Below are 14,424 nucleotides of genomic sequence, written 5' to 3'. Positions count from 1 at the left end.
TTTGGTTATGTGTACGCAGCAAAAAAGAAGACTCTCAGTAGTGAATCTCAGAGCCCAGGTCAGCTGACTCAGGTTCACACTCGGGGGCTTAAATATAGCAGCGTAGATATTTGGGCTCAAACTGGAGCCTGGACTCTGAAACCTGACTGGGGGTGTGTGCCGTAAGCCCAAGTTAGTTGACATGGACTCTGAGATTCGCTGCTATACGTCTGTTTTTGCAGAGTAGACCTACCTTTTGTTGTTCCTGCTCATCAATGCTATGTGTAGTCTGGTGGCTCTGAGGGGCCGGGTTGCTGAGTGCCATGAAGGAGGAGGAAATGACTGTTGGGCTGCTTGTCTGATGCAGCAGCCCTATAATAGTGAGCAGCTTCTGCAGCCAGTTCCATTGGGGACTAGAGCAAACACTGGAGAGAGATTTTTCCATAATTGCCCACCACTTTCCCTACAGATACCCTCTCACAGTTATGGGAGAAAGGTGAATCTGGAATCATGCAGCCAGGGGCGGCTCCTGGCACCAGCGCACCAGGCGCGTGCCTGGGGCAGCAAGCTGCAGGGAGCAGCCTGCTGGTCGCTGTGAGGGCGGCAGCAGGCAGCTTTCGGCGGCGTGCCTGCGGGAAGTCTGCCAGTCCCGCAGTTTCAGCGGCAATTCGGCAGTGGGTACACTGAAGGCGCAGAACCAGCGGACCTCCCACAGGCATGCCACCGAATCCATGTTACTGGCGGACCTCCTGGAGGCATGCCACCAAATCCATGTTACCGGCGGACCTCCTGGAGGCACGCCGCCGAAAGCCGCCTGACTGCCGTGCTTTGGGCGGCAAAATACATAGAGCTGCCCCTGCATGCAGCTTTCTCTGCCCCACTCCTGCTTAGGGGAAGTAGAAGAGATTCTGTATGTTCTTAAGAGAAATTAGTTTTGTGTTAAGTCCTGCCATGGTAGGAATAGCTAGCATACTGTAACGAGGCTATGTTATATGATGCTACCGTTACTCACTCACAGTATTGTCTGTTGTTGAAATTGAGAGGATTGCCATGACACACAATTTTGTCCCTTGGAGGTGGGAGTGATAATGTGTAAGGATGCACCTTCTTATTCTTGAATTAAGCCAGATCTGCACAAATCAAATCACTTTCTAAGTTTCATTTTTGTTCACTCATTGGTACAATTAAATGTTTTGGCTACACAAACAAATCCCCATAGATTAATAATGTCTTACATTCTGCCCAGACACAGTCCTAAATTCACATCTATCAAATCACCAGACATGAGAATAGAAACTGAGAAAAGGCTTGTGATTTTTACAACTCTGTACAATCCTAGCTAACTACCAGCCAGCATAAACTGGTTCTGTGCGCCCAGTCACACCATAAGTTGTGTGTGGCCTCGCTCCTTTTGAAAGTAATGGAGATTTTAAAGTTTTCCTGCCATTTTCTTGCCTTTGTTTCAGAATTATTACAGACAAAAGAAGGACTCCACCTGGAAAAATGAACAATAAAAATTATTTTCAGGAGGGAAGGGGAAAAGTGTCAGAGGACTTATTCTGAGCTTTATTGATAAAGCAGTCTCACACTTTGATAACCTAAGGCTTTATTTTCATTTAAATTAGTGCAAATTGATTTTGGGTAGGTATAATTTCACTTCTCAAAACACAACTTTGAAAGTACAACTCTACTATGAAAGGTGACTATAAAAATGATCTTATTCAAATCCCCTTTTTGATGTGCAGTCTCGTTGGCAGATGAATGACAAAATTAAGTTGGCTGCTCTTTCACTCCTGTTAACTTTTCTTCTGTGCTAGTAGAAAGAGGGGTGGATTTTATTTAACATGCATCACCAGAATTCTTTTTCTGAGTTGGTTATACCTGTGCACATCTATTGAAAGACTTGGCTGAGAAATGAGTTTGACCTGCAGAATCCTTATAATCCTATAATGAGGCACAAGGAGGAAAGAACCCAGATTGACTGATTCTAGACTGAGTGTTCAGGACTGTCAGGAAAAAAATTACTTCTAAACTGAGCATACTGGACATGAAAATAATTGACATGTCAAGCTCTGCTATGCTATTTTTAGTTGCTGTTTGGCCAAACCACACCAGAGAAACTGATCTTAGTGACACATTTATGCTCCTCTGCTGTGATCCACCAACATGCCCACCGAGGACAGAACCTTTGAACCTTTATGAAATATTCCCTGGTTCTTGTGAATTTGGTATTTTTTCTATTTAGTCCTCATTCAGACTAAATTCCATTTGAAATACATGATTTAACTGAGTGTTGAATGGTTTTCTTCAAAAGCACTTCTGATGGGAAAGCCCAGGAGTGGTAGGAGGTGACTCCAAACTGGACTGTCTTTTTCACACAAGCCTTTTTTTAATATATTTTCATACCAAATACCTATTTTAACTGCTACCTTCATGACAATTTTGGAACATACACAGCTCCTGACTCTTGAAATGCTGTTTTGACCAGCTGAAGGAGAAGAGGATCCACCCTTCAAATGATTTCCCATCTTGGCCAGGCAAAACCCCATTTGATTGGCTGCCTTCATCACATCCCCATCTACTGAGGAAGAGCAGCCAATCAGGTCCGCTCTCCCTTTTCCTCTTGGAAGCTGAGGGGAGGTTTTGCGGGAGGGGAAGAGGTGGCACTGAGGGGCTGACACCGTCTCACAAGGCAGGATAAGAAGGGAGCAGGATAAGCTCAGCAAGTCAGGGCAGCTCTGCTCCTCCTCCTAGTGAAAAATGGGTCACTCTGCTCCCCACACACACACACTTCATGTGCCTGCCCCATCCCTGCATCACCCCATGCCTAAGAGGAGGATAATTGTAACTGCTGTCTCAGGCCTGGGTGGGGAGCGGAAGAATCCTTGGAGGAGCAGAGGGGCAAGAGGCAGGGATGGGGGTCAGTGAGAGAGAAAGGGGGGCAGAATTATTTGCTGCACTTAGGCAGAGATTGGGGCTGGAAGTGGGACACAAAATTAAGTAGAATGGGAAGAAGCTGGTAGCTCCACACCATCAGGTAGCCAACAACAGCTCCTGATACGGGGGTCAAAACAATCTTGTATAATTTGGGAAAGCTGGCAGTGCTGTTACTGCCATGTCTTTGAATATGTATCAATGTGGATCCCACTGTAGATGCACATGTGCTTCATGCATAAGATCAGATAGATAGATAGATAGATAGATATTTTAAATGGCAGTATCCACGGGCTGTGCAGGATAGGGTGGCTGTGATCCTCCCTGAGTTCCCTCTTATTGCCCATGGCAGCAAGACAGAACCTGGTACATGTCTGACCTGCTAGTTCTTAGCTTTGACTAAATTTAATCAAACCCTTCATATAAACCTTCAGAACTCTTTTGACTTGGGATCAACAATGACACTTATTCCCCCAATACTCCTACATGACAGCAGGAAGGAACTCAGGGAAATAATTAAGGAAGGCCAAATTGGCTTTACAGGCAGTAATGGATGCCTCTGACATAGCAGCTAGATCTGTGGCCTTGGCAGCGATGCTGTGTAGAGCATCATGGCTCTAAGTATCAAGCATGCCTAGGAAGGAGTAGGCCATGAATGAAGACCTGCCCTTTGAGTGTGTGGAGTTACTCAGTAAGTATACTGAGGCTCAAAGGCCACAAAAAGTTTTGATTTCAATGACGAGGCATCACTAATGACAATCAGTTTAATTGAAAACATCCCAACCAGCAATGTGCTCAGTAATGACCTTAGCTTCACAACTGTCTTTCTATTGGCCATCACCTCCGCACAGAATCAACGAGCTACAAACCCTTAAAGCAGGACCTCCCTATGCATCCTTAAAGTGGTCTCTAGAGCAGCGTTTCCCAAACTTTTTTGGCCACGGAACACTTTTTAGCCTATTACAGAACACTTATAACATTATTTGTAGTTGTTTTCGGTTTTCAAATAAAAAATTGCGTTATTTATGCTCAAATATATTTTTCTTTTATAAAATAAAGCAAAAAATTTAAAATGACTTGAAATAACAATTTCCAACTAGAAAGCACGTATAAAGTAGTTCAAAAATCAAGTGCAAGAGTCAAAATTAAAAACACTTCTACTAAAAAATAACCTGTTTTTATATATACACAAACATCAAACAAAGTAGATTTTTACTAGGAAAATCTATTTTTATAAACAAATACAAATATGGATTTAATGGGATTGGTGTTTCTGCATTTTTCTATCACAAATTCGCATAATATTAGGAATGATGCTGGAAAGTTGAATCCTCATATCAGGCACAGCATCAAGTCTATTCCTATATATTTGGTTTTTGTTGCAGTTTAATACGAAAATCCCGTCTCACACAAATAAGTTGTAGCAAAAGGAAGCAGCACTCGAACTGTACCTTTAGCCACATTAGGGTATTCTTCTATTAGGCTGCTACAAAAATTATTCAGCGGAAGATCCTTAAACTTCTTTTTCAAATCAGAGTCAGAAATTAAGTCAATTAGGCTTTCATAATTGTGCGCAGTGAAGCTGACTCGTTTGGCTGTAATTATAAACAGATTTCAAACTGAAGCATCATCATCAGTAGTTGTAGGAAATTATTTTAATAAAGAGCCTGCAAGTCACGTAAGTGCTGTAAAATGGTGCTGGAAACTTCTTCATGGACTGTAGAAATTATTTGTCAGAAATTCATGTACTCTAGGGAAGCAGTCCAAGTTATTCTGTTTTACAGAAGATGCCCATAATTCAAGTTTCTTTTTTAATGACAAAATATTATCCATTGTAGTAAAAATGGTCACATTCTTTCCTTGCAGCGACAGATTAATTTCATGTAATTTTGCAAAAATATCTGCAAGATAGCAAGTCTCATGAGCCACAAGGAATTTGTCAGACAGTCATTAAATTTTCATCCTGAATTATCTGAAGTGAAGAATACCAGTAGTTCACTACAAAGCTCAAAAAACCTCACAAGCACTTTTCCTCTGGATAGCCACCTCACTTCTGTATGTAAAAGAAGCATTTTGTGCTGACTATCCATTTCCTCACACAAAATTTTAAATAACCTGGATTGAAGTGGTCGAGATATGACAAAATTGATCATTTGTACGGCTTCATCGAGCACAATTTTCAGACATGCTGGTATTTTTTTTTAACTGCAGATGCTTGTCTGTGTAGAACACAATGGCTCTTAGTGCTTTCTGGTGCCACAGTTATGATTCGCGTTACAGCTCCCTTCATCTTCCCGATCATTGCCCGAGCACCATCAGTACATACATCAATACATTTTCCCCAACTAATTTCATGCTTTCTGATCAAATTATTGATGCAGTTGAATATTTCTTCTCCGGTCGTGTTGCTTTGCAGAGATTCACATAAGAGCAGGTCCTCTTCAATAATAGTATTAAATCTATATCAGATAAATACTAGTAGCACAGCAAGTCCTGAAACATCAGTGCGCTCATTTAGTTGCAATGAGTACTCATGGCAAATTTTCAGTCAGCAAACTAGCTCTTTTTCTATGTCATCTGCAAGATCTTTAATACGGCGTGCAACAGTATTATTTGACAACTGTACAGGATCAATTTTTTTACCAGACTGCTCACTCAACATGTTAATTGCATGTTACAATATCTTTCATGCAAGGCTTTATAAGCGTTTTTCCAATAGTGTGAGCTTCTCTAGCAAGCGCTATACAGTAACTTACTCGATAAGATGCCTCTGTTGCACTTTTGCTGTTTGTTTTAGCAATTTTGATCATCGAAAGTTTACAATTTCCAAGTGTTTCACTACATCTTGAAAAAACTTATATCTTTGTCTTTATATTCTGCATGCTTGGTTTCCAAATGCCTACGAAGTTTAGCAGGAGTCAATGAACTGTTTGCTGGTATTTTGTTGTACACGACGCACTGCGCATCAGGAACACCTTTATTTCCAACACATGTAAAACCGAAAGACACGTAACTTTCATCATACTTTTGTTTAGGTGTTTTAACACCTGCTTCTTGTTTTTTTATACACTTCGGTGGAAATTCTTTCACCTTGGATAACTCACTAGTACTAACAGATTTTTCAGCAACAAAAAACTGTGATTGTTCATCCTCACTTTGAAGTATCACAATATTTTGCTTGTTTATTTCAGCCACAGTTTGAAATGAAAAGCAAGTTCTTCTGGTACTCCAAGTTCTTCTTCGAGTGCTTGCTCATATCCATTCCAGTTAGGTGTGTGTGCGCCGCGTGCACGTTCGTCGGAAGATTTTTACCCTAGCAACACTCGGTGAGTCGGCAGGGCACCCCCTGGAGTGGCGCCGCTATGGTGCCGGATATATACCCCTGCCGACCCAGCCGCCCTTCAGTTCCTTCTTACCGCCCGTGTCGGTCGTTGGAACAGTGGAGCGCAGCTTAGCTGACCTCCACTTCCCTAGCTACTCGTAGTTCTTGTGTAGGTTGCCAACTAGAGAGTGTGCCATTGATACCTACCCGCTGAGCCCGTTGATTCAGCCAGTTTTCTATCCACTTCACAGTCCATTCCTCCAACCATACTTCCTTAGTTTGCTGATGAGAATGCTGTGGGAAACCGTGTCAAAAGCCTTACTAAAGTCAAGGTATACAACTCAACAGCTTTGCCCCCATCCACAAGTCCAGTCATCTCATCATAGAAAGCAATCAGGTTGGTCAGGCATGATTTACCCTTGGGTGAATCCATGCTGACTGCTTCTGATCACCTTGTTTTCCTCTAAGTGTTTCAGGATGGATTCCTTCAGCACCTGCTCCATGATTTTTCCAGGGATTGAGGTGAGACTGATTGGTCTGTAGTTCCCTGGATCTTCCTCCTTTTTTCCTTTCTTAAAGATAGGTACTATATATTGCTTTCTTCCAGTCCTCTGGGACCTCTCCTGTTTCGCCATGAATTTTCAAAGATAATCGTCAACGGCTCCGCAATCACATCAGCTAACTCCTCAGCACCCTCGGATGCAGTTCGTCCGGTCCCATAGACTTGTGCACATCTAAACGTCTTTAAGTAGTCCCTAACCTGACCCTCTATCACAGTGGGCTGCTCTCCTCCTCCCTCTCCTCTGTGTTCGTCCCCAGTGTAGTAGTCTGGGAGTTGATCCTGCCCGTAAAGACTGAAGTGAAGAAGGAATTGAGTACTTCAGCCTTTTCCATATCTTCCACCACTAGGATACCTGCCTCATTGAGTAAGGGACCTACACCATCCCTAATCCGCTTCTTCTTGTTCGCTTACATACTTGTAAACCCCTCTTCCTATTATCCTTCACATCCCTTGCTAGTTTCAACTCAAATTGCCCTTTGGCCTTTCTGATTCTATCCCTGCAGGCCCGAGCAATAATCTTATATGCCTCCCAGTCATCTGTCCAAGCTTCCTTTTTTGTAAGCTTTCCTTCTTTTGCTTCAGCTCACCACTGAGTTCCCTGCTAAGCCATGCTGGGCACTTTCTACGCTTGCTGTTCTTTCTGCACATCGGTATGGTATTTTCCTGTGCTCTGAGCATGGTTTCTTTAAAAAACTGCCAGCTCTCCTGGACACCCATCCCCTTCAGTTCAGCTTCCCAGGGATCCTGCCCATCATTTCTCTAAGGGAGCTGAAATCCGCTTTTCTGAAATCCAGGGTTTGCGTTCTGCTTCTCTCCTTCCTTCCTTTGACCAGGTTCTGAACTCTACCATGTCATGATCACTGCTGCCCAGGTTGCCGTTCACCCTTACTTCCCCGATCAACTCTTCTCTGTTTGTGAGCAGGAGGTCGAGAGGCGCAAGGCCCCTCGTTGGTTCCCCCAGCATTTGTACCAGGAAGTTGTCCTCAGCGATCTCCAAAAACTTCCTGGATTGCCTGTGCACTGCTGTATTTCTCTCCCAGCAGATATCAGGATAATTGAAATCCCCCATGAGAACCAGGGCCTGTGATCTACAGACTTCTGCTAGTTGTCTGTAAAAAGCCTCATCCACCTCTTCTTTCTGGTCTGGTGGTCTGTAGCAGACACCCACCATAACATCCCCCTTGTGACATTCCCTCTAAAATTTAACCCAAAGACTTTCACTGGCTCATTTCCAGTTTCGTAGTGGAGCTCTGAGCATTCATACAGCTCTTTTACATACAGCGCTACTCCTCCCCTCTTCGCCCCTGCCCTATCCTTCCTGAACAGCTTATACCCATCCATGGCAGTGCTCCAGGTATGCGAGCTATCCCACCATGTCTCAGTTATGCCAATAACATCGTAATTCCCTGTCTGTGCCAGTACTACTAATTCTTCCTTCTTGTTTCCCAGGCTCCTCGCATTTGTGTACAGGCACTTTAAAAATTCAGCCAACTGCCCTACTTTCTTCTGCTGCTTATTTCCCCTGTTGCATCCTCCTCCTTGATTGTCTCCTGGTGTTCTCTTTTTCCTACACACCTCAGATATAAGGGCTCAATTAGGACACTTAAGGCAATGATTTGATTCCCCACCTCCAGTTCCGATTACTTTCTCTTTTCCCCTGCCATTACAAACCCCGCATTCCCAAGTTCCATCCCTTCCTCCAGGTTTCCCTCTTTGAGACTTACCTGTGGGCTTTGGTCACCTTCCCCCGTGCGAACCTAGTTTAAAGCCCTCCTCACTAGGTTAGCCAGTCGATGTCCAAAAATGCTCTTCCTTGCAGTCGTTCCTGATTATTGACAACTGTACAGCATCAATTTTTTTACACCAGACTGCTTGCTCAATGTGCATGTTATAATATCTTTCACGCAAGACTTGATAAGTGTTTCTCCATAGTCTGAGTTTTCTTCGGCAAGCCGCTATATGGGTAACTTAATAAAATGTCTTCCACTTTCGTTTTTTTTTTTAGCAGTTTTAATCATCAAAAGTTTACATTTTCCAAGTGATGTCACGCTGCCTCTTGAAAAAACTTATATCTTTGTCTTTCGGTATTCAAGCATGCTTGGCTTGCCAAATGCCTACGAAGTTAGCAGGGGTCAATGAACTATTTGCTAGGATTTTGTTGCACATGACACACTCATGCGCTCAGGAATAATCTTTATTGCAACCACATGTAAACCAGCCCGAAAGACAAAATAACTTTCATCACTTTCATTTGGTCTTTAACACCTGCTTCTTTCTTGTTTTTGATATACTTCGGTGGAAATTCTTCCACTCCAGGGGGCGCCCTGCCGACCCACCGAGTGTTGCTAGGGTAAAAATCTTCCGACGAACGTGCACGCGGCGCGCACACACCTAACTGGAATGGATATGAGCAACACATCTCGAAGAACAACAGTTACAAAGGTGAGTAACCGTCTTTTCCTTCTTTTAGCCACAAATCCATGGTGATTAGGTTTAGTAACAATATTTGGAAATACTAATTTTTGTCAAATTTTGTTTGTCACAAATATTTATATTGTTTCGAGTGAAGCTAGTTTAGTGTACTTATCACACACATGGTAAAGATCCACAGGTTTGAACGTGTTGAGTGAATGTTATATTCAACATGGCGTAAAGAGAATGGTGTGTGCATACCGCTGCCTCGAGTGGAAGGGGTATGATGTCACTAACTGAAACATGCCCAAAAGGGGTAGACATCTACATGCTTGCGTGCCGTGTTCTCTTTACGCCATGATATTCAATATGAGATCTATCAATAACCGGAAAAAGAGTTTTATGTTAATTATAGTCATTCAAAAAGCGTTGTAAACTACACTTCAAATATGTCAAATCTAAAATTAAAAAAAAATTAAAAGACCTTTTTTTTTTTTTTAATTACAGTTCTTTCACGGAACACCTATTCACATTATGTGGAACACCAGTGTTCTGCAGTACACAGTTTGGGAAACACCGCTCTAGAGTTTCACCTGATTAGTTGAGTAAAGCACCAATGTTCTTCCTGAAATCACATTTAATGCAAGCTACATTTGATGGATGTTTGCAGAGCTTTATTCTATTACCAGGACAGGACTAGACCTTTTTAGTCTGTCTCCTCATCTCAGTGGCTATATCTGGCTTGTTGAATGGCCAAGCTATCTCATTGCAGAATTTCTAAATGGATCACACAGTGTCTCTACAAACTATCACGTGTTCAGCCTCTTTCCCTCTGATTATTAGGACACCCTCCACCAAGGCACAGGCAACATCTTTGGCTGCTTCAGAAATGTGCCAATATGTAACAGCTGTAAAGCAGCAACATAGGACAACTCACTGACTTCTGTCAAACGTTACACCCTTGACTAGGCAAGTGGTGACTAGACATCTGACAGCAACCCCGGAAGCTATTCTTATGTCTTTAAAGCTGCTGTCCCATACTTCTATCATACTGTACTATTGTGCTTTTGGGCAATATTTTAGGGATATTAAGAAATCTAATGAAAATAGGCTAGAGAATCCTAGGAGGCACCATAATTAAGGCACAAAAAATTAATTCCTCTGAAAACAAAAATACAAGGAACAAGCAGTGGCCAAAAGAAGAGAACTCACACAAGAAATAAAGATGTCAGAAAACTAGTCAAGAATATACCACCAAGGGGACACCTCCACTGTTGATTAAACAAGAAGTTACCCAAGCTGCAGAGTGGAATGTATTCCACTTTTACTATAGCATAAATACTACTCACCTGCTGAAGAAACGGCTAGTAATACAATGGTTAGAGGAGCCAGTTCACAAGAGTTTCCTGCCTTATAAAGAAATGTTTCCATACAATATTGTGGTTGAGTGCTCCCAGCTGGGCAGAAGGCATTAGAAGGACACGCAATTGGGTTCACATCTGGACTCTAAGGAAGTGAAAATACAAAATAAGTATTTTCATCAGACAGGTAAGACTGTATTATTTGTTAAGCACTGACACTGCCCAGCATGGTGCAGGACACTAAATAAGCTAGGAGAAGTAGGGGCTGAAGCTGGGAGCTGCACTGGGACGGCACACGCACACTTTCTCTCTCCCTGCACCCTGAGCTACCCCCTCACTTCACACAGCCCCTAGCTACGCCCTCCCTGCACCATGAGCAGTTTTCAAACGTTTTGAACTGAGTCCCCACTTTGAGTTTTATATTTGGTTGTGTCCCCACACAGCCCAGATGAGCTGGGTGACCTCCTGAATGAGTCAGAGGGTGGAGGTGGCTTTCCCTCCCTGGACCCCCAAATAGAAGTAAAACTATGCCTATACACAAGAGTCCTCCCTGGCACAGAGCTCTGAGTTACCCCACACTCCTGCTGGGCCCTGGCATTTTTAAGGCATGTTGAGGGGGGCCTCAGCAAGAAAAAGGTTGAGAACCCCTGGTGTAGACAAGCCTGAAATTTACAGCAAGTGAAGAGTGGTAACTTCAGCTTTGTTAAATTAGGCTCAAGTTATTCATGGGTACACTCAGGATGGCGCCATTATTTGTAGGATTTAGAGCAACAGGTTTCTTACACAGCCTTGTCCCTATTTCAAGTAACACAATTAAAGGGCCACTTTCCAGTCTTTAGTTTTCCACAAAACTCCCAGTGGAGGATCAGTGGAAGCTTCATGTGTGGAACAAGGATCGGTACATGGCTCTAGATGTGGCTAACATTTGAATGACTCCTCTCTAACATGGCTGTGTTTACATTTTTTTAAGCAAAAAAAAGCTAAAAGAACCCTACAAGGGAAGGGGATTGAATAAAGATGGTGTTAATTAAAATGTATTCAGCTTGTAATAGATCAGCTACATTTGGTAAGACAGACCACTGCTGCAGCTTAGAGAGACTTACAGGACAGTAATAATTTTCTGGGCATTTGTCACAGCTCTCCTTGCCTCTTCCTACTTGGTATTCTCCTGTATTGCAGATTTCACATTTGCTGTTGCTGGGGCCTTTATATGTACCTATAAATCAAAAGAAGCACAAAATGAGGGGTAGGACTAGACTACTGGAACTTTTGGTATCAGTGCATGGTTGACCTGTGCTTTAAAGGAGAGAGGAAAACTGCTGAAAACATTTAATGCACAAAGCAAAAATTGGGCTCTCAATTGGGCTATGCTGGTGAGCAGAGAAAACTAAAAGAGAACACATGGGTTTGGGGAAGAAGGAGGAAGCCTGCATTTTTAAACTTGGCAAATAGAGTTAGTTTGAATCATGAGTTCAGTAAAATACAGGGAAATACTATTCTGCATTTTCACATATTTCAAAACCAATGATGAGAACAAGCTGCAATGTTCTACACTGGATCCAAAGTTCAGTGGTGTTTGTCTATAATTGTGGATTGAATCCATCTCTCCTATCCAACTGAAAGCTGATAGCTGTTTAAAAATTGTTAAATGATGTTTAATTTTTTAAATTTTCTGGCCTTCATGTGTTCATAAGAACTGTGGGTCTTTTAAAATTGTTGAAGTGTATGTTTGCTGCATTAATGTTTCATGTGTCTTGTATATTTAAAAACACTACTTCACTATATCAAAGGGTAGCCGTGTTCGTCTGGATCTGTAAAAGCAGCATAGAGTCCTGTGGCACCTTATAGACTAACAGACATATTGGAGCATGAGCTTTTGTGGGTGAATACTCACTTCGTCGGGTGTTTCTACTTCACTATACAACTTCCTGGTGTTTTTTAGCTCTGCTGCAGGGGCTGTAGCATAATGCCATATCACTGACTTGTAGGTGGCTTGGTGTTTATATAAGACAATATTGAATAGAGGCTAGAAATCACATTTCCTCATTTTCCCCTTCATGAGCTTCCCCTGCACTGCTTGTTTATAGACTTAAGCCAGGTCTACAATGTGAGTACTAGCATAGGAATATCAGCATACTATCCCAGCAAAGCTCTTCTAGTGGATGCAGCACTTAATGACTGTGCTTTTGCCCGGATAGCTTAATTCATTCCTCCTGAGAAAAATAAATTATACAGGCAAAAGCACTGTATATGGGGCTTTTTGCTGGCACACGTGTATAGTCAGGGATTACACCTCATCACACTCTGGACCAAGGTCGCTATGCTGGACAAAGTCTGTAGTATAAGCCAAAGTCTGGCCTACTATAGAATATTCCTGGGGGAATTCTGTGCCACTGCATGTACACAGAATTCATGTCCCCCGCAGATTTCTTTTTCTCCACAGAATATAGATTCTGTTGGAGAGGTGCTGCAATTACAACTTTTGCCTACCAAGGGCTGCTGTGATGTCAGAAGAGAGGGCAGCCAGCTAGTGGAGAGGGAGGGGGAAGAGGCTGCATTCCTTACAGTGGGGTCAGGTAAGGAGGCATTGGAGGGAAAGAGTGGAGTTCTGGGGGCGGGGGGTGGGAATGAGATCACACTGGCTTTCAGAAGGACTAATGGGGGGACAGCCTGGGGCTCAGGAGCCAGTGGGGTGACAGCATTGAGACAGGAACTGAATGAGAAGGGGGCTGCAGGGCCACAAGGGCTAGGGAGGTTGCAGGGCTATATGAGGGTGCGGCAGATGTGCCAGATGGAATGGAAGAGGCTAGGGATCAGCCAGGATCTGAATGGGGGGGCTCCCCAACTCCCTAATAATCCCCTCCAAAAAACAAAAAAAAAAACCCTGTTCCATACTTCTCCCACCCACACCCAACAACCCTCCAGGTTCACTCCCAGGCTCCTTCCCTCTTCCTCAGCTCTTCCATAACACCGGACTCCCCAAAGCCTTTGCACTGGTTCTGGGAGGTGCAGGAAATACAGTTCTCTATTGTAGTTTAAATGAATTACTCAGAGTTCTGTATTAATATGCCTAGTAGGGAATCCATTTGTCAAAAAATTTCTGGAACTATTTTATTTTTGGTCTGTATTGTTACAGACGTACTTGCTGACAGTATTTTGAAATAAATTACCAAAGTAATTGAAACTAGCATGATTATAATGTGGTGTTTTGACAAATAAAATATGCAGAATTTTTAACTTTTTGACACAAAATTCCCCCAGGAATAAGTAGAAGTGTTTGAGTCTGCTGTAACCAACCTAGGGTACTAGTATTCAGCTTGTAATAGATTAGCTACATTTGGTAAGACAGACCACTGCTGATGTATTGGTCAAAATCCAGCCAAAATCCTCATGTATTGGTACTGAAAACAGTTTGCCTGCCTGCATGGTAAAAATAAAAGTTCCAAGAACTCTTCTGCAATAATGATGAAATGGTGTGTTCTGCTAATAGTTGCTGGTAAACCCATTTCAGCATTGTTGCTGAGAACAGGTGCCAGCTGCTGGCCAGTTTTCTAGTAGAGGTCAGCCTAAAACTTCTGCAAGTTTTATTCTCTAAATAAGGCTTGTTGTCTTCAGCCAGAAAGAATATCAGCTGCATTTCCCTTCTTTTAATTAATTACCTGGCAGACAAGGTGCACATTCTTCAGATGCTTCTGTAAGGGCCTCTTCTCCAGTGGGGCAAATTGTACAATTGCTGCAGTTGGTAGTACTTTGGAGAGAAGAGGAGAGAGGAAAAGAAATATACAAATATAGCTGAACTCTAGCTAAATCATCTGATACAGCATGTAAACTGAATATCACATTGAGCAAAAGCT

At 42.7% G+C, this 14,424-nt stretch overlaps 1 protein-coding gene across 1 annotated transcript in view; it reads right to left on the bottom strand.

Moving 5' to 3' along the window:
• Positions 1-1,233: 1,233 nt before the first annotated feature.
• The window catches only part of LOC116822237 (uncharacterized), a 29,625-nt gene continuing 16,434 nt past the window's right edge, over positions 1,234-14,424 (bottom strand). Inside the window, exons 6-9 of the mRNA XM_032775949.2 lie at positions 14,230-14,318; positions 11,674-11,786; positions 10,559-10,715; positions 1,234-1,474 (exon numbers count right to left, since the gene is read on the bottom strand). Coding sequence (XP_032631840.1) covers positions 1,323-1,474; positions 10,559-10,715; positions 11,674-11,786; positions 14,230-14,318 — 511 coding nt within the window. The 3' untranslated portion in view covers positions 1,234-1,322. The remainder of the gene's footprint in view (positions 1,475-10,558; positions 10,716-11,673; positions 11,787-14,229; positions 14,319-14,424) is intronic.

Source organism: Chelonoidis abingdonii, chromosome 5 (genome assembly GCF_003597395.2).
Source record: "Chelonoidis abingdonii isolate Lonesome George chromosome 5, CheloAbing_2.0, whole genome shotgun sequence".
Taxonomy (NCBI): domain Eukaryota; kingdom Metazoa; phylum Chordata; order Testudines; family Testudinidae; genus Chelonoidis; species Chelonoidis abingdonii.
This window is presented reverse-complemented; position numbering and strand designations above follow the sequence as displayed.